The 25,941-nt window shown below is 51.6% G+C and overlaps 1 protein-coding gene across 10 annotated transcripts in view; it reads right to left on the bottom strand.

Annotated features, from left to right (window-relative positions):
- Nucleotides 1-2,223: 2,223 nt before the first annotated feature.
- Nucleotides 2,224-25,941, bottom strand: part of Ssbp3 (single stranded DNA binding protein 3) — a 157,750-nt gene continuing 134,032 nt past the window's right edge. For 6 of the 10 annotated variants that reach the window (XM_047546793.1, XM_047546737.1, XM_047546722.1 and 3 more), the window contains 11 exons: nt 21,985-22,051; nt 21,811-21,887; nt 15,219-15,307; nt 14,486-14,534; nt 13,907-13,942; nt 13,363-13,417; nt 11,936-12,006; nt 5,089-5,167; nt 4,802-4,830; nt 4,602-4,703; nt 2,224-3,891 (listed from right to left, as the gene is read on the bottom strand). In XM_047546793.1, the coding sequence (XP_047402749.1) occupies nt 3,862-3,891; nt 4,602-4,703; nt 4,802-4,830; nt 5,089-5,167; nt 11,936-12,006; nt 13,363-13,417; nt 13,907-13,942; nt 14,486-14,534; nt 15,219-15,307; nt 21,811-21,887; nt 21,985-22,051 (684 nt within the window). In that variant the 3' untranslated portion in view covers nt 2,224-3,861. The remainder of the gene's footprint in view (nt 3,892-4,601; nt 4,704-4,801; nt 4,831-5,088; nt 5,168-11,935; nt 12,007-13,362; nt 13,418-13,906; nt 13,943-14,485; nt 14,535-15,218; nt 15,308-21,810; nt 21,888-21,984; nt 22,052-25,941) is intronic. The other 4 variants (XM_047546799.1, XM_047546747.1, XM_047546727.1 and 1 more) reach the window with 1 other exon arrangement.

The following is a 25,941-nucleotide window of genomic DNA, read 5'->3' as shown; positions in this document are numbered from 1 at the left end:
GTTAGGTGCTTCGGAGGTAGTGAGAGCTAGCAGGAAGGCAGCAGCTGTGCCAACCAGAGCCTTAGGCCTGGCTCACTTCCTACCCTCTCCATGGTGAGCGGGAGCCTGCCTGGGGAGGATGGATGGGCTCCTTGTGCCCTTCAGGGTCCTCAGCGACTCGGTGCAAAGCTCTGACCTGGGCTGGGCAGGGGAGTGAAAGCACTGGTGAACAAGGACATGTCCTTTCTTCGAGGACTGGGCCCCGAGTAGCCAACCCTGAGCTGACCCTCACAGGGTGGTTTGTGTCGTGGTGGGGACAGTGGGAGTGCTTGGGGAGGGGCAGGCAGTGAGATGGTGGCAAGAGTGCTGTGAACCTGCAAGGCAAGGTGGGCAGTGGGGCTCCTCACAGCGGTCCCTCTTGTCCTCTACCAGAGCTGCTGTAACTGGGCTGCCCTTCTGCCCAGCGCCCCCTCCAGGGCTCCTGTAGGCAGATTGGTGCACAAGTGGCAGTCAAAGCCTGTTTAGTCAGTCACAGCCTACACATCTATCCGCAGGAAAGTGTCTCCCCAATAGCTCCAAGGTGTCCGTGCTGAGGAAAAGTCCAAGAAACACTGTTCCAAGGAGGGAAGGCAAGGGCCAAATGGAATTGTCTAGATCTCCCCATCCTACCCTCCCCAATACACTAGTGGCCAACACATACTGCTCTTATTACACGGAAGGCATCGTCGTGCCTTTTGTAGGCACTTTGTTTAAGATGTTGACTACTCTCACGATCCCGCAGGTAGGTAAGCCGCTATCCCCGTTTTACAGATGAAATTGAGCACAGAGGCCTACCTGTGGTCACACAGCAAGTAGTGGCAAAGACAAGATTTGGGCCTGGCTACTTGCAACACGGTCCCATGAGATCCCAGTAAAGGGCTGGGGATGTGGCTCAGTGGTTAAGCGACCCTGGGTTCAATCCCTAGTACCAAAAAAAAAAAAAAAAAAAAGGCAGCGATCCCAGTAAATGAGGACTCAGCACTTTGCTCAGGCACTGCCTCCCCTGCCCCTCATGGCAGGCCTGCAACCAAGTTCCCAGAGTCCAGCTCTTCCTAAACACTGCAAATCAGTGCCCCTGTCCCACCCCCTGCCTGCTGCTCTCCTTTCTCCAGGCCTCAGCATTTCTTGACTACATAATGACTGGCAATGGCCTGCCCCACATCCTGTCCAGGCCAATCTGGTAAGTCCTCTAAGATTCAAGACAGTTTATGCTAGTTTTTTTTGTTTGTTTGTTTTGTTTTGGGGGGCAGGGGCTACCAGGGATTGAATTCAGGGGCACTCGACCACTGAGCCACATCCCCAGTCCTATTTTGCATTTTATTTAGCTACAAGGTCTCATTGAATTGTTTAGCGCCTTGCTTTTACCGAGGCTGGCTTTGAACTCCTGATCCTCTTGCCTCAGCCTCCTGAGCTGCTGGGATTACAGGCGAGTGCCCCCACACCCAGCAGTTTATCCTACTCTTAAGATCCTTCAAGGTCTCCATATAGCCTTGAAGGTTAAGAAAAAGATTGACCTCTCAGTGGCCCTGGTCAACTCTGTAGTCCCAAGCACACGAGGCCTGGGAGCCTTTGGGGAGGCAAGGTCTGCTACTGGAGGGGAGAAGGCAGGCCCTGCAGTCAGGGCCATCTTGGCTGCTGACCCATAGAGACTGACAGGCACCAGGGGCCTTTCTCTACATTCAGAAGCATGAAGATGTTAGAGCAAATTGCAACGTTCTGCAGCACTGGATGGCACTGACACTAGCCAGCTCTCCACAGCTCCCCAGATATTTGAAGGAAGATTCTCCTCCCCTAGCATAGCTCCCCCAAAGGCCACTGTGACTCTCCTCAAAGTTGGGTGCGGTGGCACAGGCCTGTAATCCCAGGGATTCGGACTCGGGGAGGCTGAAGCAGGAGAATCCCAAGTTCAAAGCCAGCCTCAGCAACTGAACAAGGCCCTAAGCAACTTAATGAGACCCTGTCTCACAAAAAGGGCTGGGGATGTGGCTCAGTGGCTAAGTGTCCCTGGGTTCAATCCTCAGTACAAAACAAAAACAAAAACACAGAATAAATATGCCTCTGAAAGAGAAGGTAGAGGCCTTCAACACAATTTTATCTTATGTTCCAGAACAAAAACTGCGTCCAAGGAGTCACCTTGCATTTTGTAATCAGTATAATAAACTCCAACCCACGTTCCCCCAAACATGTCAGGAAGGGCTGCTGCGGAAAAAAGATGTCCCTTTAATAAAACGTTATCAACATATATCGTACACAAACTACAATGTATCATAATTACTTTTTTTTTTTCCTCTCGTAATTCAGAACCAGACTACAAGGTAAGAAAAAACACAGCAACAGCTACAATGTTCCCAATAATCCGCACAAGGTCTTTTTTCAGGCAGATGGTATCTCACATAATATGATATACATGGATCAGAAAGGGGAGGTAATAAAACAAAGACCAGCTACGGGGAGGGAGGGGCAGGAGAAGGGCGTGTAAATGTACAAAGAATTGGGTGTCTTCCAGGGCAAGACACAAAGGTTTCCATGGGGGTGAGGTGAGGGAGGCCATGAGACACCCCTCCTGGGAGGGGCAGGCTCCACGTCGGGTTTGTCGGTTTTTGAAAATAAAAACAGGACCGGAAACGCGTCTGTTTGGTTGTTGGTCCCCCCACCCCCCAGCAATGCCGAAGTCTCTCCATCCAGTTCCAAGCACATACAGAGCAATTCTGGTCAATACCCATCTTTGAAAACGAAGGACGAGTAGAGAAAAAGAAAACCCAACTCCAGCCACCCTGCCCGTGCGCACGACGAGGAGCGAGGATCGCGGCTGGAACGCGGGTCCGACTCCAGGCCCCAGCTCACAGCCGTCGGGGCGGCCTCCCCTGCTCTGCTGCAGGCCGCCACCCCGCTGGCAGGGGTCTCGCTGGGAAGACGGCGGGGGCTGAGGAGGGGCTGGAGAGGTCCAGGAGAGGAAGCAGTCCTGGGAACACAGTGCAGGCGCCGGGTCACAGCGACGGTCTCGGCTGTGGGGAATCCTGGAACGGGGCGGGTGGTCTGGTCCCTCTGGCCACACGACGGGGCGGGTCTGGGGTCCGGGAGGGCTGCTGCCGCCGACCTTGCCAAACAAAGCAGGTCCCGTCCCTCCCACAAATAAACCCCAAGTGGAAGGGTAACTTCCTTTCTTTTCTTTCCAAAAACGGCTTTTTGAAAGAAACCACCGATTGTAAACTGTCCAGTTTATTATTATTATTTTTAGATGGCTACAGAGACAGTGTGACGTGTCACACCTAGACTAGCTTTCCTGGTAGAAGGGCTTGGGGTAGGCAGACTGCAGGGCTTGTGGTATTTTTTCTTTTTTTTTTTTTTTAAAAAAAACCTTTTCTCATTTCATTTTTCTTTTCTTTTCTTTTCTTTTTTTTTTAAAGAAGAAAGCAAAGAGGTTGATTGGGGTGGGGCTGGGGGCTTGCTAGAAGCTTCCATTTAATAAAAAATCCACCCCCAACCCCTGAAAACAAATTTAAAAATCCCAGTAATGGTAAAACCTCGAACAAACAAAAAGACAAAAAAGTGTCATGTACAGAAAAGGACCTTTTGGGAAGGAGCAAGGGGTGGGATTTTTCTGGTAATTGACTTGAAATATATTTTTACTTTTGAGTTTTGTCCTTCATGTTTTATGGAATAAAAAGTTCGGCCTTTTTATTGCATGAAACTAAAAATTGGGAAAAGGTGGGGGAGGTTTGAGGGGAGCGGGGAGACACCCCCCGCCAGCTCCTGGTAACGACACCTCACTTCTTCTTGCATAATTTCTGGCATCTTCCTGCCTGCAATGCCGGCTCTCTCAGCGTCTTGGAGAAGGGGGAATCACACACTCATCGTCATGCTTGGAGAATACTAGAAGGGCAGAGCAGAGGGGACGTTGTAAGGCCTGGGGTGTCGGGAGGCAATGGACACCATGAGGAGACCTTAGTCTGTGGAGGTTGGGTGGCACAGAGCTGAAAGGGCCAGGCTGGGGTACATGGTGGCCCTTGGTGGGTGGGGACCAGCGGGGCCAGGTGAGGACAAGGGGTGGAGCTGAGGGCCACCTCTTAGGCCAGCCCGTATGCCTGTCAGGGCAGCCTTCCTGTTCCTTCCTCTCTGAATCACCCCCTTTTGGCAACTGGGACTGCAGAAAGTGGGGTTTAAGAGCCAGAGCTCTGTGAGGGTGCCCTGGGTGGGGGCCAATCTGCGCTTCTCAAAGTTGCTTTCTTCAAACGGAAGCGCAGAAGCCCACTGGGAAAGTGGAAGGCCGGCCCTTATGGCTGCAAGAACATTCCCTGTCCCCCACCCAGGAGCGAATACTGCCTCCCACTTTCTGGGCCCAGGGCTTTTTCAGCGATATCAGCTGATCAGTGCCAGAGGTGTCCAGCCTGCATGTGGTCCCTCAAGAAGGACCTGCCAGCAGGCAGACTCAGAGGCAGTGACAAGGCTCGGTACTGAGTGGAAAAATAATGGGTGACAAACCCACAGCAGGCAGCAGCTGCCAGCAGACTCCACAGCTAGCTAGAGTTTTCCTGGGCCTAGGGTCAAGAGAAGGACCCTGGGGTTAGAGGAGCTGGGCTTACATTGTCATTCTGGAAGGAGTGGAGGAAGTTCCCTCCCAGCTCGCCGTCATCTCGAGGGGTGCCTGGAGGGTTGCTAATGCCACTTATGTTGTTAGGAGAATTCTGTGGAGAGAGGAGAGGAGAGGTGAGCCTGTCCCCGACAAGCTACCCTGCCCTCAGGGAGAGGTACTGTCAGGGAGGCACCACGAGCGCACACTCACTTTTGGAAGTCCATCTATGTCGCCTGACCCTGGAAGGAAAGGAGGCTCCAATTCAGTTTCCTGCTCACACTGGGGGTGCCGCCAACATCAGACCTCCCTCCCTGGGCTCTCTGAGCTCCAAAGCCCTTCCATCCACACCCCAAGCTACTTTCGTGCAGAGAATTTTCTGTGTCCCCAGTCAAGGCCTAGGCTGTGTAGCAGGCTGAGCTGAGCCTGGAGCTGAGGCCAAGAGGAAGCTGTCCAGGCAGGGCAGGGTAGGGCAGGGCAGGGTGCAGGTGCCAGCTTACCTAACGATCCGTTCATGTGATGTGGCTCCATCCCGCCCATGCCTCCCATTGGGCCATCTGAGCCAGGACCCATCGGGAACTGAAGGAGAAGCACAGACCATGGCTCAGCGGGCGCAGGACACTCTGCACCCCTCACAGGCTCCCTGCCCAACCAGCTGGTCAACAAAGTTAGCCAACACCTGCCAGGACCCAGGCCCTGGGCCACAGCTCCACAGGGCTCCTGCCTCAGGGAGCCTCCATTCTGATGGGCTCTGCTTGCACCCACTTGGGCAGTGATGGCTGGTGCAGGCTCCTCGTTGCCACGTACTGGGTAAGGGAATGAACCCAGAGACCTGCTTACAGCCACAGAGCCAGTACCACAGCCTCCTGGTCCCATTGCGGGGCCTACTCCACCCCTGAGGCACAGTGCCAGGCTTACCAGGCACAGCTGCACACAGAAGTCTGACCATACCAACCCAAGGACCAAAAACTATTTATGCTTTTCATATTAAAAAAAATAAAAATAATCAAGTGGAGCACAGGAAGTGCTTTGCCTGGGGTCCCCAGACGCTAAAAATGGAGCCTGGGAGCCTGACCCTGGGGCTGTCACATTAGCCTTCTCCAAGCCCCTCCTCAGGTGTGGGCTCCTCGGGTAGCAGAGAGGAGACTGGTCTGCTGAATGGCAACACAGAAAGGAGGGCTCGTGAGAGGCTCCGCGCAGACCTGACAGAGCAGGCAGATCAGCGTCAGAGGGAGTCAGTTGTGCCCCATCCTCAGGGCAGTCTGGAACTACCAAAGCCACCTCAGAAAGGAAGCAAAGGCCAGGGAGGTCACATCCCACAGGCGCAATTCGCAAGGCTGGGGAGGGATGGCTGAGTCCCCTCTGGAGGCAGACTGGATGCTGGGAAGAGGGTGGACTTGGTGGAACGGAGGACTGCTGGGCCTGGCCTGGCAAGGGCTGAGGACGCAGAGCTGAGCGACACCTGCACCCTGGCTGGGAGGAGGAGCTCAGGAGACACCCCAACAGCCCACAGGACAGAGGGCAGAGGTGCTGAGTTCCAAAGACAGAGGCAGATACAGCACAGCTGAAACTTCAGACGGAGGTAGTGACATGAGAACAGACTGTGTGGAGGAGGCAGAGAACCGTAACTAAAAGGTAGAAATTTGGGCAGGCAGAGTGGGCACAGAAGCCACTCCAGGGTTCCTGAGTGAACAAAAGGCCACATAGTGGATGGCAATGGGGAGCAGAGCAGAGCGAATGGGAGAACAGCCCAGACTCAACTGTGGGTGGGCCAGGCCACTCTCCCGGGCCACTCAATTCCTGTCCCCCCCGACCCCCAGTTCCTGCTCACAGGCTTCGGGGCACATTTTACCTCTGAGAACAAAACTCATTAGCACAAGTGATATGAGTGATATGACCAACTTTCAGAAAGCCAACTGGACCAAAAAGACACCCCAAACATGCGAACAATGTGTCCTTATACACACAAAGTCTTCCTTTAACATAAATATACAAAAACCAGGTATCGACTTGAAATTATGTTACTGTGTACTTTTTGTTTACTTTTGTAACAGCTTTACTGAGATATTCACATGCATACAACTGATGCATTTAAAGGAAACAATTCAGTGGTTTTCAGTCTGTTCACAGGGTTATGCAACCATCACCACAATCAACTTTAGGACATTTCTTTCACCCAAAAAGAAATCCTGTACCCATGAACAGTCACTCCTCAGTCCCCTCTAGCCCCCAGCCTCAGGCAACCATTACTTTATTGTCTCTATGAATGCCTATTCTGGATTGAACCCAGGGACTTGTACATGCTAGGCAAGCATTTTCCCAAATGAGCTCTGTCCCCAGGCCCATCGTGGCTGATTTTTTGACTTAGCATGTTTTCAAGGCTCATCCACATTGCTGCATGAATCACCACTTTATTTCCTCTTATGGAAAACAAAAGTCCCCTGTGTGCAATCCCACATTTTACTTAGCCATCCACCACCTGATGGTACGTGCAGGTTGTTTCTACTTTTGGTTACTGTTACTAATGCTACTAAATTTATTGGTGTGAAAATTATCACGTGGATACACATTTTTACCTGACAGATACCTAGGAGTGGGTCTGCTGGCCCACAGGTAACTACGTCTTAACTTTCCAGGCAACAGTCAGACCACTCCATAGCAGAGACTCCCACCAGCAGTGAGGGAGAACTTCAATTTCTCCACCCTCTCCCAAGCCCCAGTCACTGTCTTTTTGACTACAGCCACCCTAGTGGGTACGAATAGTACCTGTGTTTTAATTTGCAGTTCCTAATGACTAGTGATGTTAGGATCTGTTCACATGCTTACTGGCTACTTGTACTTCTCTGAAGAAATGTCTACTCACATTTTTGTCCCGTTTTAAAAGATTATTATTATTATTTTGGGGGGTACCGGGGATTGAACTTGGGGGCGCTCAACAGCTGAACCACATCTCCAGCCCTATTCTGTATTTTATTTACAGACAGGGTCTCACCGAGTTGCTGAGCACCTCTTACTGAGGCTGGCTTTGAACTCGTGATCCTCCTGCCTCAACCTCCCAAGCCACTGGGATTACAGGCGTGTGCCACGTTGACCTGCTCCACCTGTAATTGAGTTGTCTTTTTATTATTGAGCTGTAAGAGTTCTTTGTATAAGTTTATTATATATATATATATATATATATATATATATATATATTCAAAGTTGTTGATGGATTGTTTTTAAAATTTATTTATATGTGGTGCTGAGAATTGAACCCAGTGCCTCACACGTGCTAGGCAAGTGCTCTACCACTGGGCCTCAACCCCTGACCCTTCATATAAGTTTCATTCAGGTCTCTTATAGATATAGGATTTGTAAACGTTTCTCCATCCTGTGAGCTGTCTGTTTAACTTTCTTTTTTCTTTTGAGACAGGGTCTCACTGTGTTTTCAGGAAAGCTTCAAACTCCTGGGCTCAACTGATCCTGCTTCAGTCTCCTGAGTAGCTGGAATTACAGGCACGTGCCACTGTGCCCCATTTAACTTTCTTGATGGTTTCCTTTGAAGCACAAAAAAATCCAATTTATCCACTTTTTTCTCTTATTGCTTGTGCTTTGGTGTTGTCCCTAAGAAGACTTTGAATCCCTCGGGTCACCAGATTTACTTCCGTATTTTCCTCTAAATGTTTCAGGGTTTTAATCCACTGCTATTCAGCCTGTGATCTACTTTGAGCATATTTTTGTGCACAGGTATAAGGAAGTACTCCAACCTCACTGGGCTGCATCTTCGGTTCTCCCAGCACCATTTACTCATCCTGAACTATTTGCGTTTCTATTATGTAAATGCTACCACTTAAAACAACAGCAGGACTAGTTAATAGTAGCCAACAGTTCAGAGAACTAGTTCACTAAATGAGAAATGTGAAAAACATAACATTTTTATGTTTCTGTCCTAGGATACAGTCAATAATGTAACCATTCCTTCTGGCCCTTGATACAGTATGTGACTTTGCTCTGCTTCCTTTCCCGGTGTTAACATCTCTAAAAACTGAATTTTACATCCATTTGCCTTGTCACTGTGCTCTTATCAAGACCATGTCACACTGATTCCCATGTCAGTCCAGCATGACACTGAACCACCTCCTCCACAAACTCACTCACAGCCGGAGCACTTACGACTTTGCTTATTCGCACAGGTCTGTGGACTTGCAGGAGTGACCTCCAGTTCCTCAAGATGACACCCACTTTGTGTCTGCAGGCTGGCTTGGATCGGCTGCTCATCAACCAGGGCCTTGCATCTGCAAGTCCAGCAGATGGCCTATCCCTACCTACGACAGCCAGCATTTGCCAACACCACGAAGCACACGAGATGGACATCACTGTACACGAAACCTCTTTTTCTCAGGAAAAAAGGTTTTAAAGGTGAGAGGTAATTTAAACTTGTGAGATCCCAGCTGGATTCCAATAAGTTTTAATAAGCTGAAAAAGTCCTGCTTAACTTGGCTGCCCTTTCTCGTGACACTTTTTGACTGTTCTCAAGCAGTCTCATTTTCAAAAAAATGCGTCGTCGTTTCTGTGGCATGAAACAATCTTGACACTAAACAATCCAGGTGTGGCTGGCTCAGCCCCTCTGGGTTCCTGTGGCCTCTTCAGGGATGATTGCACAGTCCTGGAGGAAGAGTGGGCAGCTCTCTTCCTGCAATTCCTGCTTCCATTCTCACCTCGATGGATTTCCAAGTCAGAGATGCACATCCTTCTCGTTTCATGACTTAAAAAATGAGTCTGGGGGCAAAGTTTTAACATCCTTCCGGCCAGCAACAGTAACAGTCATCTTGTGGTCTTGCGTTTGAGGCATTCTCCATTTCTATGAGGTCGAAGATCTCATTAGGATCTACATGCTTTGAGGAAATTAAAAAAGTGACCAAAAGCTTTCATATGAGAGCTGGTATCCCCGGCAGGCAAAGCACCCCCGTGCGGCAGTAGTGGGTGCAGGTGTGCAGGACATTTACCAGGTAAGATGTTTTCACTTCTTTGGTGAAAAGCTTATAGATGAAATAAAATTTGCCAAAATTAATTGTGTACTCTTTGCCAAATATGCAGATAGATAAGCCAAGTCTAGTTTGTATCTGGTCAAGAGAACAATAATCTTCTGTTTTCTGCATCTTCATTAAAATCTTCACAGAAATCAAGTCCATTTAAAACTCTAGTTTTCAAATCAACACTTGTAAGACCTAGCAGGAACTTGGTTTTTTGTTTGTTTTGGTTCTTAGGATCAAACCCAGGACCTGGAATACATTAGGCATGGGCTAGGCCAGTGCTCACCATGGGGCTATATCCCTACTCCATCCCAGAGTTAAGGAAGCACCGGACACACTATGGAGAGCACAGCTGTTAGTAAGACCAGACAGAATCAGCTCTACTTAAGGGGCCAATGCTCAAAATTCCCCCTCCCTGACTTTTAGTTGCAACCTCTGAATCAGGGAATGTAACCTTCTCTGTTCACAGAGCAATCAAGGGAATGAGATGATAATGGCGTTCATTCCAGGGTATACCCAAGCTAATTCAGCGACCGCTCTTTTTGACTTGTTCTGGTGTCTCTTTGGAGGACAAAAGGAACTTCTGATTTAGAAGGACGTGCCTTCACCCCGCGCTGGGGAGATCCAGTCTCCACTGTGCTTCCGCACCCTCTCCCTGCCACGCCCAATCCCAAATTCTTTTCTGCACGTTGTGTCCCGACCTCGCTGTGCAAACTTCAACCTATTATTAAAAACACGGTCATCCAGCCGTCCTCCACGCTGTCTGGGTCATGCTGCTGCTGGCACTGTCACCATGCTTATTTCAGTCATCTTTTAGAAACACGGTCCTGATGTTCACAATGATAAATGAAACCAGCACCATGGACGCAGCACAGGAGTGAACCTGCAGCAGTCAGAGGCAGACTGCTGAGGCCCCCGACGGCAGCACCCTGAGGTCACTGCCCGGTGAGTCATGACTGACAGCATCTGTGGTCAGGGGAAACATGGGATAGTGACCCTCAGCCATGCCATGTTCACCTGATTTTAAAAACAGCCTTCTCCATCCCGTCTCCAGGGCCTCTAGAGTTCTACACTCCCCACTCTCTCCGATCCTCTGCAGCCAATGCCAAAACCCAGGACTTTTCGTGCCCTGGGATTTCTCAGGATGCAGCGCTCTTAGTGCTGAAACCTAGATGACTGGTCACCGGAGAGAGGAGGTGGCAGTGAAGCTGGAATGGTGGGAGGCAAGTCGCACGACCCGAGGCAAAGGGGGCCAGCCACAGAGCCTGACCTCGAGGGCGAGGGTGGCAGGGGAGATTAAGTACGTGCAACACCCAGGGACGGGTGTGGTTCAGCCTGTTCCACCCCCAGCACCACAACCCATAGTGTGTGTAGTACCCAGCCTGGCGCAGCACACACTCAGGGTGTAAGGAGTGGGGTGATTTAGGACTCCACCTCAGGAGTTGGGCCAACAAAACCAGAGTGCCTTCAGAACTCTGTCCACTTGGCCAGGCTGAACACGAATGTAGCCCAAGCCCATTGGCAGGCACTGCAGCACCCAGATTGCTCTCCAGACCGGACTGTCCTGATGGGCGAGGCCTGACCACTTCACCTCCCGTGTAAGGAGAAAGAGGGCACGAATGGCATGCAGAGGTTGTCTGCAGAGGTGGACAAGGCCAGGCTCAGTCCCCAGGGAGCTCCCAGATGGGTGTAGGAAGCAGAGGTAGTTGCGCAGTAAGTCCTCGTCAGTGGGTTAGGGACGCAGGAGGAGGGGAGACGGATTCAGAAAGGTGGGATCAGAGTTGTGCCATCAGTCAAAGATGGAAACTTTAAGGGCAGGCGGGAGGGAGTGGCTTCCAGAGGAGCACAGCCTGAGCAGAGGTAAAAGGAGCTGCAGGCATAGGCGTCAGAGCTTGCGGCAGGAAGGCCAGGCAGGCAGGCCCCCAAACAAGCCATAGGTTCCTGTGGGGTTTCCACAGCTAAGGAAAGAGGCCCAGCAGCAGAAGGGATTGCCCGGATGGCCCCACCAGTCAGCAGAGCAGGGACGGGCCCAGACCCGCTGGAGCCTGGTACGTTTTCTTGCTAGTGCCACACACGGCTCTGGTCCCCGAAGAAGGTCTGGTGCCCCTGCAGTGACCAGAAGGTGGGAACTGCCCCGCCCCTTCTTTCCCACCCTTGCCAGCTATGAAATGGGAGCTGAGCTGCCCAAGAGTTAATCACTTTTCTGACGGTTTATTTTATTCATCTTTGGTAACAAATGGCTGAAATCAATTAAACTGGCTTTCCCCTCAGCTGATGAAGTTAATTATGATTTGTTATGGTATCTGATATGTAAATTATTAGAAAGCAGACTTACGTTGGACCGGCTGCCTCCAGGCGGCACCGGATTAATCATTGTGTAGATGTTGTCACTGGAATTTGTTGAATCTGTGGAACAGTGGAAACCCACAAGTCAAGGTGATTAATTCATTTCTTAATTAAAACAAACTCGTGGCACTTGAACTCATTCTTTTGTATTTTATCACCTAAAATTTCCTCTAAGTACCACCATTTTCTGGCTAATTTGTATTTAATGAAGATTCACAAAGTTTTTAATCACAGAAAATTCAACTGTGAAAACCACTCAACCACGAAACGAAGAATTTCAGAGTGTCTGGACAGTAGCATGGATGTGGCACAGGGGGTTACAGGCTCCATCCTCATCTCCCCACTGCACAGGACAATGGGGGAGGGGGCAGCAAGGCAACACCTGTGTCCCCCAACCCGCCCAGCAGCTTTAATCAAATCAGGGGAAGGGAGACACTGCAAATTACCCAGGGGCCGCCCTGCTGAGCCAAGGGCACAGACAGGAGAGGCGGGGCTGGGGCTGGAGACACATGAACACACGGAGTGGGTTAACGTGACCCAGCAGAATGTAGGTCACGCAGCTCATCAAGATGCAGCAGTGGAGGAGGGAGCTGAGCGGAGCCCAGGAGCACGGCTGCAGCTGAGCACATTCCCTGCGTGGGGAGGTGAGGAGCAGGTGGGGGAGGGTTGCCTCAGTCTCCCCACTTAGCCAGAAAGATCTGCTTAGAAGATTAGCAGGCAGCATTTCTGGGGCACACATCCTGACCACCTCTCTCACTTTTTAATTTTGTGGTAGGTAGGGACTGTGTTGAACCCCTTTCTGGCTGGCTGGTGTGTTGTTTTTAGCTGACACAGAATTGTGACACTGTGTATGCATCTTCTGATTAAAGAAAACTAGAGAAGGGATTTCCTACATAAAGGACCAGAAGCCTAGAGCTCTGGAAACTCTGGAGGGATCATGCTCAGTACTCTGGTCCTGAGGATGCCAGAGTGCTAAAGTCTCTTTGCTTCTTCTTCTTCTTTTTTTTTTTTTTTTTTGTGGTGCTGGGGGTTGAGCCCACAATCCTGTGCATGCTAAGCAAGCACTCTACCACTGAGTCCCAGTTCCAAAGCCCTTTCTGAGTCATCTAGGGCAATGCCCACCCAGGACAGGGCTCTCCCTCACAAGAGAGAACCGGGGCAATGAGACCCCATTTCCAGATTTCTCTGCTTGGCCTTGTTCTTTACAAAGCAGTGCCTGAGAAGAGGACTAGGTGTCACCTATGGTTGGTGGCCTTAAGGGCTCACAGCCCCACAGGTCCCCAGCTGTCACAATGTACAGTGGAAGATACACTGCTCAGGAAGGAGTGGCTGTTCGGATGAGCTCTGTACCAGGCCTTCCAAGACTCCCTAGCAACCACCAGCCCCACCGGGCCCTGCCCCCTCAAACCCTCTTACCTGCAGGACTAGGCATGATGGGTGTTCCTGGAGGGCCACCACCACCAGGGGGTCCCTAAGATGAAATAAAAATTATGTCAGTCACCCATAGTGGTGACGGCTGTTGGAGGCCAGCATGCTCTCCCAGCAGCCCAGTGTTCATCTGCTGGACCTCCAGTTCACCCAGTGCCAAAGCCTGTGAACCTGAGGGGAGCTGGGTTTGGACACCCTGCTTCCTCTCTTCAAGCCAACAAACAGCACCTGTGGCATGCATGCGTGTGCACACATGCTCACGGGTAGGCCGGCGGATGACAGCAGAGGCCCATGGGAAGCTCAGCAGCCAAGCAGGGCAGCTCCCCAGGAGACTACTTCTGGTCTTGGTGAGGGGTTTCTGGGCCACCCCAGGCTTGCACAGGTGCCTGAATATGGACGGCAAGTCCTAGCAGTTTGGAACTGTTGCTCAGTGCGTTTGGATGGGGAAATAGACAAGGACCCTGAAATAGTTCTCCTGAACACACAATCACACTGACTGGACGTGCAATGACCCCAGCCCATACACACTTACCACGTAGGTGCCGGGTGATGAGGAGGAGTATGGAATCTGGAAACAAGATGTGGAGGAGCCATGTGTTGGAGTCACCTCCTCTGATGGGCAGTGCCCCCTTTCCTTCCAAACCCACTAGGGAACACACCTTACTCTTTACTTCCCAGTTTTGGAAGGAGTTGGGAGAGGGGCCTAGGAGGCCTCTAGTGCGGGAGGGAGGAGAGACAGCTGGACTATCTGCAATGTACCCGCTTACCCACTCCTTCCTCTGAACACTGGAAGCCTGCCCTGCTGGAGATGGACAGGGGCCTCCTCCTGAACAATGCTCTCTGAGCCCAGGTTCTCAGCTTGGACCTGGGAGCTTCTGCAGAGGGCTGGCCTGGGCAGGGCAGGGCAGGGTGGGGCGGGGCAGGGGCCGGTCTGTGATGACCCAACATGTTTCTCCTAGACCTTCACCTCTCATAACTTTCTCCTTGGAGGCATCAGGTAGGATCCTACTGTGTTTCCCCCTCCCTGACACCTCCACCTGGGGACAGGAACCTTTCTGCTCCCAGATCCTCTTCCCTGGTAAACACCACCCTACCCAACCTCGATACTCACTGAGTTAGCACTGTTGGGATTGGGCCAGGGTCTGCCAGCTCCCGGGCCCCTGAGGGAAGGAGAAAGACAGAGACAATGAAAATAGTGCTATGGACTCTAAGGGGTTGAGTCAGCAGGGGCAGGAAAGGGTTGACATCATAACAGGAAGTCCTTCATACAGCCCTAGGGTTTTAGAGGCTATCTGGCTCTGAGGTAGGAATGGGTTGTTTGATAGGTGGAAATCCATGAACTCCTTTAAATTATATATAAAATTTGAAAAATACATTACATTTATAAAATCATAATGAAATATAAAAAAAATTTCTTTGCATGTGTATTTTCCTAGGTAGGCCATCCATAGAGTCTCACACAAAAGTTAAAAATCACTGAAATACTGGAGAACAGTGGCTATTTTTCAGGGGTCCGTATTTTGACTCAGTCGATAAAAGTCGTGTGAGACTGGGCAAGTCACTTTACCTCTCTGTGCCTCAGTGACCTCATTGCAAGTGGTAAGAACTGCCTTGCAGGGTTATCAGAAAGACTAGGTGAGCCAAGCCCTGGAATGTGCCCAGAACGGTGCCTGTGGCATGAGGCTAGGCGCTCATCCTAGGTTGTCAGCATCCTCACTCTACTGACGAGGAGGCTGAGGCCCACAGAGGTACCAGCAACGATTTCTGATCAAGTCTTCCAGGGTGCCAGCATAGGGTGGGTACAGCCATGGCTCTGAGTCCCGGCCAAGACCCTTTTGCCTTACATGTTAATCCCGGGCATGGCGGGGCCGAGGGAGTTGGGTGGTGGTCTCATGCCGCTGCCGTAATTCTGCAATGATAACCAAGGGTCAGTCTATGAGAAGGAGAAGGGGAGCCAGAGAGAGAAGGAGGGAGGGGAAACAGACAGAATATAAGTGAGAGGGTTAGTCTGTGAAAAGGACCTAATGAGAAAAATAATACATTCTTTCAAAAAAGGTAGGATAGGGTGAGGACCAAGTGGTAGGGACAATGACAAGCCAGCACAGAGGGACAGTCACGACATTCAATGTGTTTTCAGGGCCTTAATGATGTTCTCAAAAACATGTTGCTGTTGAGCAAGCGGCTCTTCTGCAACTTCCCCCACCATTCAGTTTGAGCGAAGAGTACACAAAACCCCGAAGTTCTCAGGATACAGATTCAACACAGGACAAGCCAGGGAGGCAGAGCGGGTACCGCCCGGGTCTCTCAGTCTGTTCCCCTCATCATGACTAATGCTACCTGACATCCTCTCTGAGAGCTATTTTCTTTACAGAAATAATTGCCCTGCTGCCCATCTCCACTTGGAGGGTTCTTGTGTCAAAGAGCAGTGCTTCTGTGAAGTTGTCCCCCAAGCCCGAGTGTACTGTTCCCTCCTGGTTACTCCCTGAGTGCCTTAGAATCTCCCACCCCAAAGGCCCACACCGCCCTCAGTTATGGTCAAGGCTGTGTGTCATCCCCTCTCTCACTGGAGCCTGAATGCCTTCTCAATGTGGGGACAGTGACCACAGTCCTCACTCCATGCTATGGCTGGCACAAACTGGGTGCCCAACTGGCTGACACTGAAGGGATGGGGAAGGGATCGAAGAAGTGACTGTGTGGGAAGTAATGTGTGCCCTGTGGCAGCCTAAGCTCTGTCCTCCGGGGAATCTGGAAGAAGCAGGTTGGTGGAATTCTGATGGCAAAAGAACAGCCAGCACGAGCAGCCCTTCACTAAGCACAGACTACACTTTACACTCAGTCCCCAATTTGGTCCTTGAGACTGGTATTATTCCCATTTTCTGAGGGATAAAGATTTGTCTGAAGTCACAGTCTGCAAATGGCAGAGCTGGGTTTCAACCTGGACCTACAGGCCTCGAGTCTGCATTCTTAGCTTCACCTCTGGTGGGAGGGGACTGAACAGGAGGTTGAGATGGAGCTGACAAGTGTGGAGGCAACATGAGCCTCCCCAAATCTCTCTGCCTCCAGGCCACCTGCTGTCTGGTCACCCACGAGGCCTGGACCTAGAAGAATGCCTAGACAGGCTGCAGACAACCACAGCAACAGCACCAGGCTGGCGGGCAGAGCAAGGCCTGGAGCCAGTGGGGCAGGATGCAGTGAGAACTCTGGGGTCAGCACACAGGAGAGCTGGCCTCAAGTTTGGCCATGTGCTGGTGACTTTAGCACATTACACAAATAACAAAAATGTGTGCTTGGTGCCAGACTGCGCTATACTCTTTATGTGTATCATCTCCATTTAATGGTCATGCCAACCCCTTTACTACCCTGCTTTAGAGGTTAAAAAAACTGAGGAGCTGAAGCAGAGTGAGCCCTATTGCTCAGCTGTGTATACCTGAGCTGGGTCACAGCCCCACAGCTTGGCCACAATTCAGCTGCGATGCCTTGTCTGTAAAATGGGGACAGAGTCCACGAAGTTGCAACCTTATGGGGCCCTAGGTGGATTGTGAAGTGACAGTCCTCAAGTGCTCTGTGAACTTAGGCGATGCATGACAATTTGGGATGGTAGCCACAGAACAAACATGATAGCCCTCAATGTTGCCATGGCATCACTGAGCACGGGCGTCACAGGCCCTTCCCAGGGCCACATACTGCTATTAGATTCCTTCCACAAAGCTCAGCCCCGCCCCACATGGGAAGCTCACTGCAAGTCAGGCAGCCTACTGTCCACTGTGCACAGCCTGGCCCACTGGAAAGGTTTTCCAGGTCAAGTGACAATCCCAGGGACTGTGGCTACAGCCCACCCCTCTGCTAGCCCTGGGAAAGGCCTCAGGCAGCATTCCCTCCAGAAAGACGGCTGGACAGCAAGACAACTCCTGGCTGGAGGGCTCCAGGGCACAACCCTTCTGCTCCCACCCTGACCCACCTACAGGAGCCTCACTGGGCCAGAAAGGTGGCCCTGTGAAGCCTCACTCTATAGATAGACCCTGGGGGCCCCTCACACCTCTCACTTCAAAGAAGATAACTTGGAGGCTCAGAGAGGCCAGAGACTTGTCCAAGGTCACCCCGTACATCAAGATAAAAGTGGGGCTGAAAGCTTAGCACCTGGTTGCAGAGACTTAGGAGTAATGGGCTCTGGCTCCTGACTCCTGGCTGCCACAGCTGGGCTGCTGCAGGCAGGCGGCATGCTCACTAACCAGGACACCTCTCACCTGCGATCAGCACTGTCTGCAGGGACAGGGAGGCCAAGTTCATGGGGGTCTGTCTTCCCTCACTCCTTGTCCTCCACCTACTCAGGTGCCCCAGACCCTGGGCAGAAGGGTCTGATCCACAGTTATAAAGAAAACATACCCTCCCACACTTTGGGTCTCGGCCTCTGTGGTCTGATGGTCCATAATGACACAGGAAGGCACTGAGCAGCAGGCAGGGGTCCGCAGGTGAGGCTGTGCTTCCTGCAACGCCCTCAGAGGAACGCTTTCTCAGTGCCTCCCAGGCCCACCCGGGGCCATTTCCACCTTACCATAGGGGAAGAGCCATCGAGGCACCAGGCTCATCTGTCGGGAGGGCCAGACGCTGTCTAGGCAGTTTTCTGGGCAGAGGGAGTCAGACCACCCCACACTGGGAGGTCATCAGGGGTCCCACGCCCTCTTTACCCGATTCCCGGTGCTCTGAACCTCGATTATCGATCCCTGCACTACTTTCCATGGAAAGTAGTGCTTAGAGGCACTAGGCTTGGATTGGCCCTGGGTCAGCAGGGGCCCGAAGAGACAGTTTCTCCAGGTGGCACAGGATTACCCCTAAAGATCAATGGATTTTCCTTCATCTGAACTTTCTCAAATGCAGAAAAGCCAGGACGGTGATCTGATTCTAGCCCCAACCTGAATATTGGAATCACTGAGGGAGCAGCAGCTCGGGGAATCCAATCTGCAGGGACTACGTGGGGTCCTGTTACACTCTTCTACCTGAGTCTGACCAGGAGCCCTGTAGTGTCAGCTTCAGCTAAGAGAATTCACTTTCCAAACACTTGGACACAAGCTTACTGTGTGACACTGACACATTTCTGACACATTTTTTTTTTTTTTTTTAAGAAAAATGGATTAAGTGGAAGTATTGCCTTCTTTTTAGCAATACTTGGTCATTTTACAAAGCAGAGTAAAATTTGTCTGAGGTTCTGAGGGCAAAGGGCAGGGCGACACCTGGGCAGCTGGCCCCTTTGGGATGTTTAGACTGAAATGTGAGGTAGCTCAAAACAAGAAGTGTCACTCTGATAGATTCTGAAATTTACAAAGGACCTCCATGACCACATTGTACTCTTCTGTTTTCTGCTCAGAATGTTCTGGAGAGGTCACTGGCTAAATACACTCTAACTCCCAACTGGGAATTACAGACCAGTGGTGTCCTACCTCTGTGTTTGATCTCAGTAGGGCACTGTGCATGCAGTGGTGCTTACTGGGCTTCCTGAAGGGGCTGGCTGTCCTTTATTTATTTTATGTGGTGCTGAGGATTGAACCCAGGGCCTCACACGTATTAGGCAAGTGCTCCACCACCGAGCCACAGTCACATCCCTGGCTGTCCTTTCTAATAGCCTGAGCTGTGGCACAGGCAGAGCTCAGTTCTTATAGGAAGGGGACAGGATCCAAAAATCTATATGGGTGCTCACAGCCACTGTCTCACCCTGCCCCACAATAAGCCCTGTGAGGTTATCACCTGGCTGCCCATTTTGCAAACGAGGGGCTAGAGGTTCAACCCAGGGTGGCTGCAGTCAGAACTGAGTTTTCTAGTACCAAGTTCTGAGCTCACCCCTCTCCTGTCCACAGGGAAAGCCCAAGCAGCACTCTCAGGAGACAGACAGGCCTGGGGGAAGTCTTCCACTCTCAGACTCAAGAGTTCAAAGCTTCCAGGTGCTGCTGTGCTCAGGAGAGCCCCGATGCCTACTTTCTAGCTGTCCCTAGACACTTTAACTCATCCCACACACCATCCTTGGCCAGCCTAGGGTCTGGCCTTCCTGCTCCCAGTGATGGGGTACAGATGTTCCAAGCTGTGTGAGATTTAATACTGCACCCTACCCAGAGGGGTATGGAGACAAGGGCAAAGCACTTTAGGGTCTCCACTGTCTTTTCCCTCCTTTCCTTTCTTTTTCATTCTGTACTGAGGACTGAATCAGGGCCTCTAAGCTACATCCCCAGCCCTTTTTATTTTATTTTGAGATAAGAGTCCTACTAAGTTGCTCAAGCTGGCCTTGAACTTGTGATCCTCCTGAGGGTCTCCACAATCAATACAGTAAATTAATAAGGCACAGTGGAGATGTCTTCAGAGCTCCTAAGGTTGAAGGTTGGCAGGGGGGTGTCAGCTCAACCAAGGGCTGCATCTTCCTCCCTAGGGGTACAGTCCTCAGAACCTGGGAAGTTCCATTCCTTGCACAATGTTGCACCCTGCCTCTTCAGCCTCCAGGACCCTCACACCTTTAGGGTGTGCCCAAAGGAGTATGCTAAAATGACATAACGAGAAAAACCACTAAGTCAGGAGGAAGTCCTACACTTCCGGAACATGGCCGCAGACACTCTGATAACATACATTTCCAGCTTCTAGAACCTCAATCTCACTATAGGTTTAACAAACTGTTGATGATTTCACCATGAAAAAGACAAAACAAAATAGAACCTAATAGCAATAACCAAACCCAAACAATGGTTTTAAGTCCCCAAATTTGGAAAACAAATTACTTAGGTGGGGCTACTGAGTTCCATGCATCATACAAGGACCTGACCCTTTCTCTCAGCAACCCCACAGCAGATACTAGGTTCATTCCCATTTTACAGATGCAGCTGCGGAGCCTCTCAGACCCCCTGCAGGTAGGTGGTGGAATTAACTTTCCCTCTTCAGATTCCACCCTCCTGAACTGCCTAGAGCCCACTGCTGACACCGCACCAAGAGGAAGTGACTACTAAGTGGCTCAAGCCAAGGGGATCAAGAACCATTTCTTGCTCTGGAGAGGAGTTACTGCTTTCAGCCCCTACCCTCTCTGTCCCTCCCATAGGAGGCCCTGCAGAGGTCAGCTCCAGGCAGTGGCCAGGCAGGAGAGGGCCACCCTGGGAGCTTAAAAGGAGCTGGTGAAAACATGAACTTTGGATGATAAGAGGAACAATTAAACAAGAACGCTGGGGCTGCCACTGTGGTGGGCTTGCTTCCTTTTAGGATTACGGGACCAGCAGAAAATAGGCCCTCCCTAAAAATCTTTCAACACAACAGATGTTCCCCCCACTGAGAAGCTGCAGCTGGACTGCTGCACGAGTGATTCCAGGGAAAGGGAGCTCGGGTGTGTATGTGTGGGGGCCGTTGCTCCACCCCCCAGGGCAGGCAGACACCTGTGGAGGAGGTCCAGGGAATCCCCAACACCTCAATCAAGGCAGGGAGAGACAAGGCAAGCTGACTCCCAGGCAGGGCAGAAAGGAAGGAAGGAACACCCTGGAACGAAACCTCCTACTCTCACTACATGAAGGTCCTCTTCTCACTCAGATTTCCAGCTCCTTGTGGGTGGTCAGGTTCCAGAGAACGCCCAAGGAGGGTGGAACACAGCAAACTCACATTCAAATACTTGGAGGAGCGGAACAACTGTGAGACGGTTCAAGCAGGAATGGCCTGGCAGACCCTCGCCCACGTGGTACTTTCACAGCTCATGTAGAGCTGTGTCAGAGGGGGAACTGCATTTGTAATTATGAAGAGGTACACTGGGCATTTAAAACAATTTCTTACAGAAACTTCTGAACTGCTCCTTTTGGTAATGGAGCCCTCTGGTCAAAAGGAATCTTGGGCAGAAATGGGTGTATGAAGTTGGCTGAGGTTTGGGGTTAATATGGTTTATGGCACCTTGGCCTCCTTCTATCACTAAGAACATGGATAAAAACTCACCCCTCGTTTGATAGAGTGGGGACACTGAGGCCTGCTGGGTCCCCAGATGTACAAATGATCCAAGGACAGACAAATGGTGAGTGGCAGGCAGAAGCAGGATACCACTCACATGCTCACCTGTGGGTCAGCACACAGTGACCCTGGGATTCCTGGAGGCCCCCATCACAGCTAAGGGCACCAGGCCCCTATGCCATTCAAATTCCTCAATCCCATGCTAGGACACCCCACCCCAGGAGAGTCTGGGATCACTTCTCAGATGTCCCCTTTCCTCGGGTTCCCTGAGGTACCTCAATTCCACCTACCCAGGGGCTGCTCCTGGCTGTGTTTCGGGGCAATCCACCGCAGGCAGAGATGGAAGCTAGGGACCCAGACACACCTTCCCTCTTACCCCTGTGAGCACAGACATGGGAAGACTGACAGACTGTGGAAAGAGGAGAGAAGGCGGGTGCACACAGATGGCCAGGGAGATGGACGGACAGAAAGATGGCCGGTTACCTGTGGGCCAGGACCCATGGGCCCCATGCCTCGGGGAGGGTTCATTCTCTGCATTGATCCTCCCATGTTGGGGTGGCCTGCAAGAGAGAATAGGTAAGCCAGGGACTGGCAGGACAGTGCAAGGAGGAGCCCTCCTGGTGCCACAGGCTGCCTGCCCCACCCTGCCCTCTCTACCTTGTTGTCGGGTGGGATCCATGGAATTGGGCAGCAATGGCTGTGTCCCAGGAACTCCTCCCGGAGGCTGAAAGACATATGAGACAGAAGCTGAGGAGCTGTTCCCTGGAGCTGATGGATGCACGGGATGCATCTGCCTGTCCCACCTACCATCTGGGATCATTCACAGCCTCCCTGAGACTATTTCTGCTGCCTGTCAACTGGGAAGGGTCCCCCAGCACAAAGCAATCAGCTCCAGCAAGCATTTGTTCAAGTTATGACACCAGGTAGGGGAATGGACGGAGGGTAAGGAAAGGCGGTAGGCAGGAGGAGAGGAACCATCGCCCTACCCGGCTGTCAGGACCTGCGCTGCCTGCCAGAGCCCCGGAAGGAGGCAGAAGCATTCTCTAGGTCATGCTGGAGAATGCACTGCTCACACCTGTCCCGGGGTGGCAGAGTTCCCTCCTTCCTAGCGTCTATACCTAGATGCTGCAGTGTAAGTCTTCTCACAGTGCTGCATATCTTTATATCTCCAGCTTTAGGTTATGGGGACTGAGATCCACTGGTTAAAACCGTATCACCAGGGGAAGTCCTTCTATGGGTGAACAAGGCCTTAGAGGTTTACATGGGGAGGCTGAGGTCTAGAGGCCCTCAGCCATGTATTTATCAGCAAAGCCAGGACAAGTAACTAGGCCTCCCAGCCCTGGGATGATGAGGGGGCTGCAGGCAGAGGGAGGGATGCTGCAGCAGAGCCTGCTGTCAAAGCTTGCCGAGTGGCAGGTGGCACTGATGGGACTGCTATCAAGAAGGTGAGACAGGGTGCCCAGGGCTCCTGGGGGAGTGCTCGGCACACCTGCTGTGATAACCTATACAAATGATTTACTGGGGACTAAAGTTATTTTAGCTACAATTGGAGAAAAGAGCCATGTAAGCTGGGAAGTGTGCTTCTAGGACCCCACTCTAGAACACCATCTCTCTCCTTTGGGAGGAAGTCTATGGTGATGGCAGCTTTTCTCCCAGCTACAGGTGCCAGTGCCTCTGAAGGGTGGGATGCCTGTGACAAGGGGTCTGCCCCTGGTGCAGCAGTGGGGCCAGCTGAGTGGGAAGCTCATCTGTCTCTGGTCCAACAGTGAACTCCAAGCAGGTTCGGAATGAGGTGGTAGGAAACAAAGGGACAGACCTTCATTGCTTTTCCAAGCTTCACAACGGAAGGGGTGTGGCTGGGAGCTTGCAGGGTGGCCACACAAGCCCTCCAACCTGGGTACTACCTCTTGCTCAGGAAGTGGCTTTCGGTGCCTGCAGCTCCCATCAGCCGGAGGTGCTTGGAGGATCTCCCCAGCCCTGGGTTTTAGCTGTTCTGACCCTGGCTTTCTCCCTGCTTCCTGGCCTCCAGTTCCCAAGTTCTGGATCACTTGGTTGGCTTGGGTCTGCTCACCCGGGTTACAGGACTCGGGACTCAAGAAGGCCTGCCTCTGAGGCTGGCTGGATTGGGAGAGCCCAGGAGGTTGATGTGGAGTCCTTCAGGGTCCTGAGTTACCCAGTGCACAAACACCCTACCCACCCTGATGGAGCAGCCACAGGGAACAGGCAATTGCTCCCTCTGCTGATAGGCCCACACTGACCATCAGATCTTATAGAAAGCTCTTCCCTGGCTTCCCCCAAACCTAATATGTGTCAGGACTCCAGGAGCAGAGCTAGGCTATGCAGAGGCTCAGAGAGCCCTGAGACTCACTTCCCTCACTTGGTAACCCTGTAATAGGGGCAGGACAGCCTGGGTTTCTTCGATATCAGGGAAGGAAGGAGTGCAATGGCTGAAGAAAACGGGTCTCACACTGAGAAGGCGGAGGCCCTCAAACAGAAGCAAGCAGAAAAGCAGCATCTGGTAGATGGGGATATGATCGTGCTGCGCACACCCCCTCAGGGCCCAGAGGAGAGGTGCTCTGGGGCTGTCACGGGCTACTGAAGGTAGGTCAGCTCTTCGACAGCACTGGAGGGTGAGGCACAGGCAGCATCTGTCCAGGAAATGGACAAATGGTCAGCTGCTCCTGTAGGTCACTCACCTGCCCACCAGGACACCAGCAGAGTCAGGGGGATTTGTGGAGGTCTGTGTGGGAGGGCGATCTGACAACCCAGATTTCAGCGCCGCCTTTCCTAAATCTATTGAATTCCACTTTCACGACCCACCCAAGCCACCCTGGCTTGAAAAATAGCAGCACTCTAAAAATACAGACCCAAACCTCTAGCCAGGGAGGTTGGCCTTGCAGAGCTTCAGGGCCAAGTGAGTAACCACTGGCTTCTTCTTCCTCTAATCACCCTACCTACCACCCTTCCTCTTAGCCCAAGCAAGGACCCCTGCCTCTGTTTCCTCCACTGAGAGCAGGGAAGGGCTGAGCTAACTTGGGTGGCCCCAACTGGGGGACTCGCCATGAAACCACCAGAGGCAATAGCTGTGGAAAGGGCCCATTCCTCTTTGGAGGACAAAGATTTCTGGAGTTCACAGGAAATTGGAAAACTTGTGGATTTCCTATGAAGGGTGGCAGGAAGGCTGGGAAAACTGCCTGCAATGCAAGGTGCGGACCACTCACACTTAATGGCTGAATGGAGACCCACAAGCCCTCTCCATCTCTCTTAATGGTTGGAGAAAGGGCCACGATTACCATCAGGAAGTATTCACTCTCTCCCTAGGGTGGTAGCCAGTTTTGACCAAGGAGAGCCACCAAGTGGGCAAGAGGGAAAGCTGCTCCTGGGGTCCATGTGTGCGATGGTAAAGGAGCTCACTTGGTGACACAGGGTATCAACAGAGGCAGGGGAAGTCACTTCCAACCGTGGAAGCTGAGTGGGTGGGACAGAGTGGAACCAACGAGGGCTGGAAGCTGGGGACAGACTGGAGCCCAGCTCACTGTGAGCCTGATAGTCACTCCTGCACTCTGACCTGCCACATCTGCGACGTATCCAAGGATCCCTTTTTTCTCAAAAGGCTAGGTCTGTCCTCATGTGCAATTCTGTTCCCTTTGTGTCAGAAAAAACAGAACACAAAGGACACTGCGAAAGAAAATATAAAGGTGGAAACCAGATAGACAGTTTCACATTAAAATCAGAGGCCCCTGCATATGAGTCTCTCTCCAGTCCCTGAATCATCTCACTCAGGGGCTTTCTTGCAGGGCCTCAAGAACGGAAAGAATCCCATTCAGATAACGCTACTGTGATTGGTGATTAAACTCCCAGTTCTGATGGCAACAAGGGCTGGATGTGCTGGAGCTGCTGTCAGATTTTTCTGAAGGACTTTTGCAAAGTCACTGAAAGAATTCCATTAAAAAAATATTCTGGCACAAAAGTTATCTCCCTGACGTTTCTTTAAAGTTGTTTTTGTCTATGTTCAAAAGAGGCACCATCTATTCACCTTTACCTCTCCAGCTTGCCTCCTGCCCTGAGGGGTTCAACCACCTAGACCACCTAGAACTGACAGCCCTCATCGGCCAGAGTAAGGCAAACGACCCAGGTTGACAAACCTCTTCGTTAGCAGACCACTTTTCCAATTAAATGAACAAACCCTTCCTTGTTTTGAGTCTGGGAAGTGAGCAGACATTGCTTAAAAACCCAAACGCCCTGCTCTGCTACACCCCGGCTCCTGATGTAAGCATCCCTACGGGCCATTTCTCCCCTAAGAGCAGGATTATATTTACCAGCCTTGGCAACTCTCAAAAGCTTCCAGGAAAAAATGCACGTTGTCAATTAACTTCATTAAGGAAGAAGACCCTCTTCCAAGAAAGGGCTGGAAGGGAGGGGGCATGGGCATTACCACCTTCTCTAGAATAGCGAGACCCTACAATCCCACTCAGGTTGCCACTGCTGTTGCCCTCTGAACCCTAGGACTGGATGCCTGAATCCCACCAGGATAGGCAGATCAAATGCTGCAGCATGGGTCCAGAGAAGATTCTCTGGTAAGCAACCCGCCCCCGCAAACTTACAACCTGTCCC

Source organism: Sciurus carolinensis, chromosome 1, assembly GCF_902686445.1.
Source record: "Sciurus carolinensis chromosome 1, mSciCar1.2, whole genome shotgun sequence".
In the NCBI taxonomy this organism is placed as follows: Eukaryota; Metazoa; Chordata; class Mammalia; order Rodentia; family Sciuridae; genus Sciurus; species Sciurus carolinensis.
Note: the sequence above shows the minus strand (reverse complement) of the source record. Positions and strands in the feature narration are given on the sequence as shown.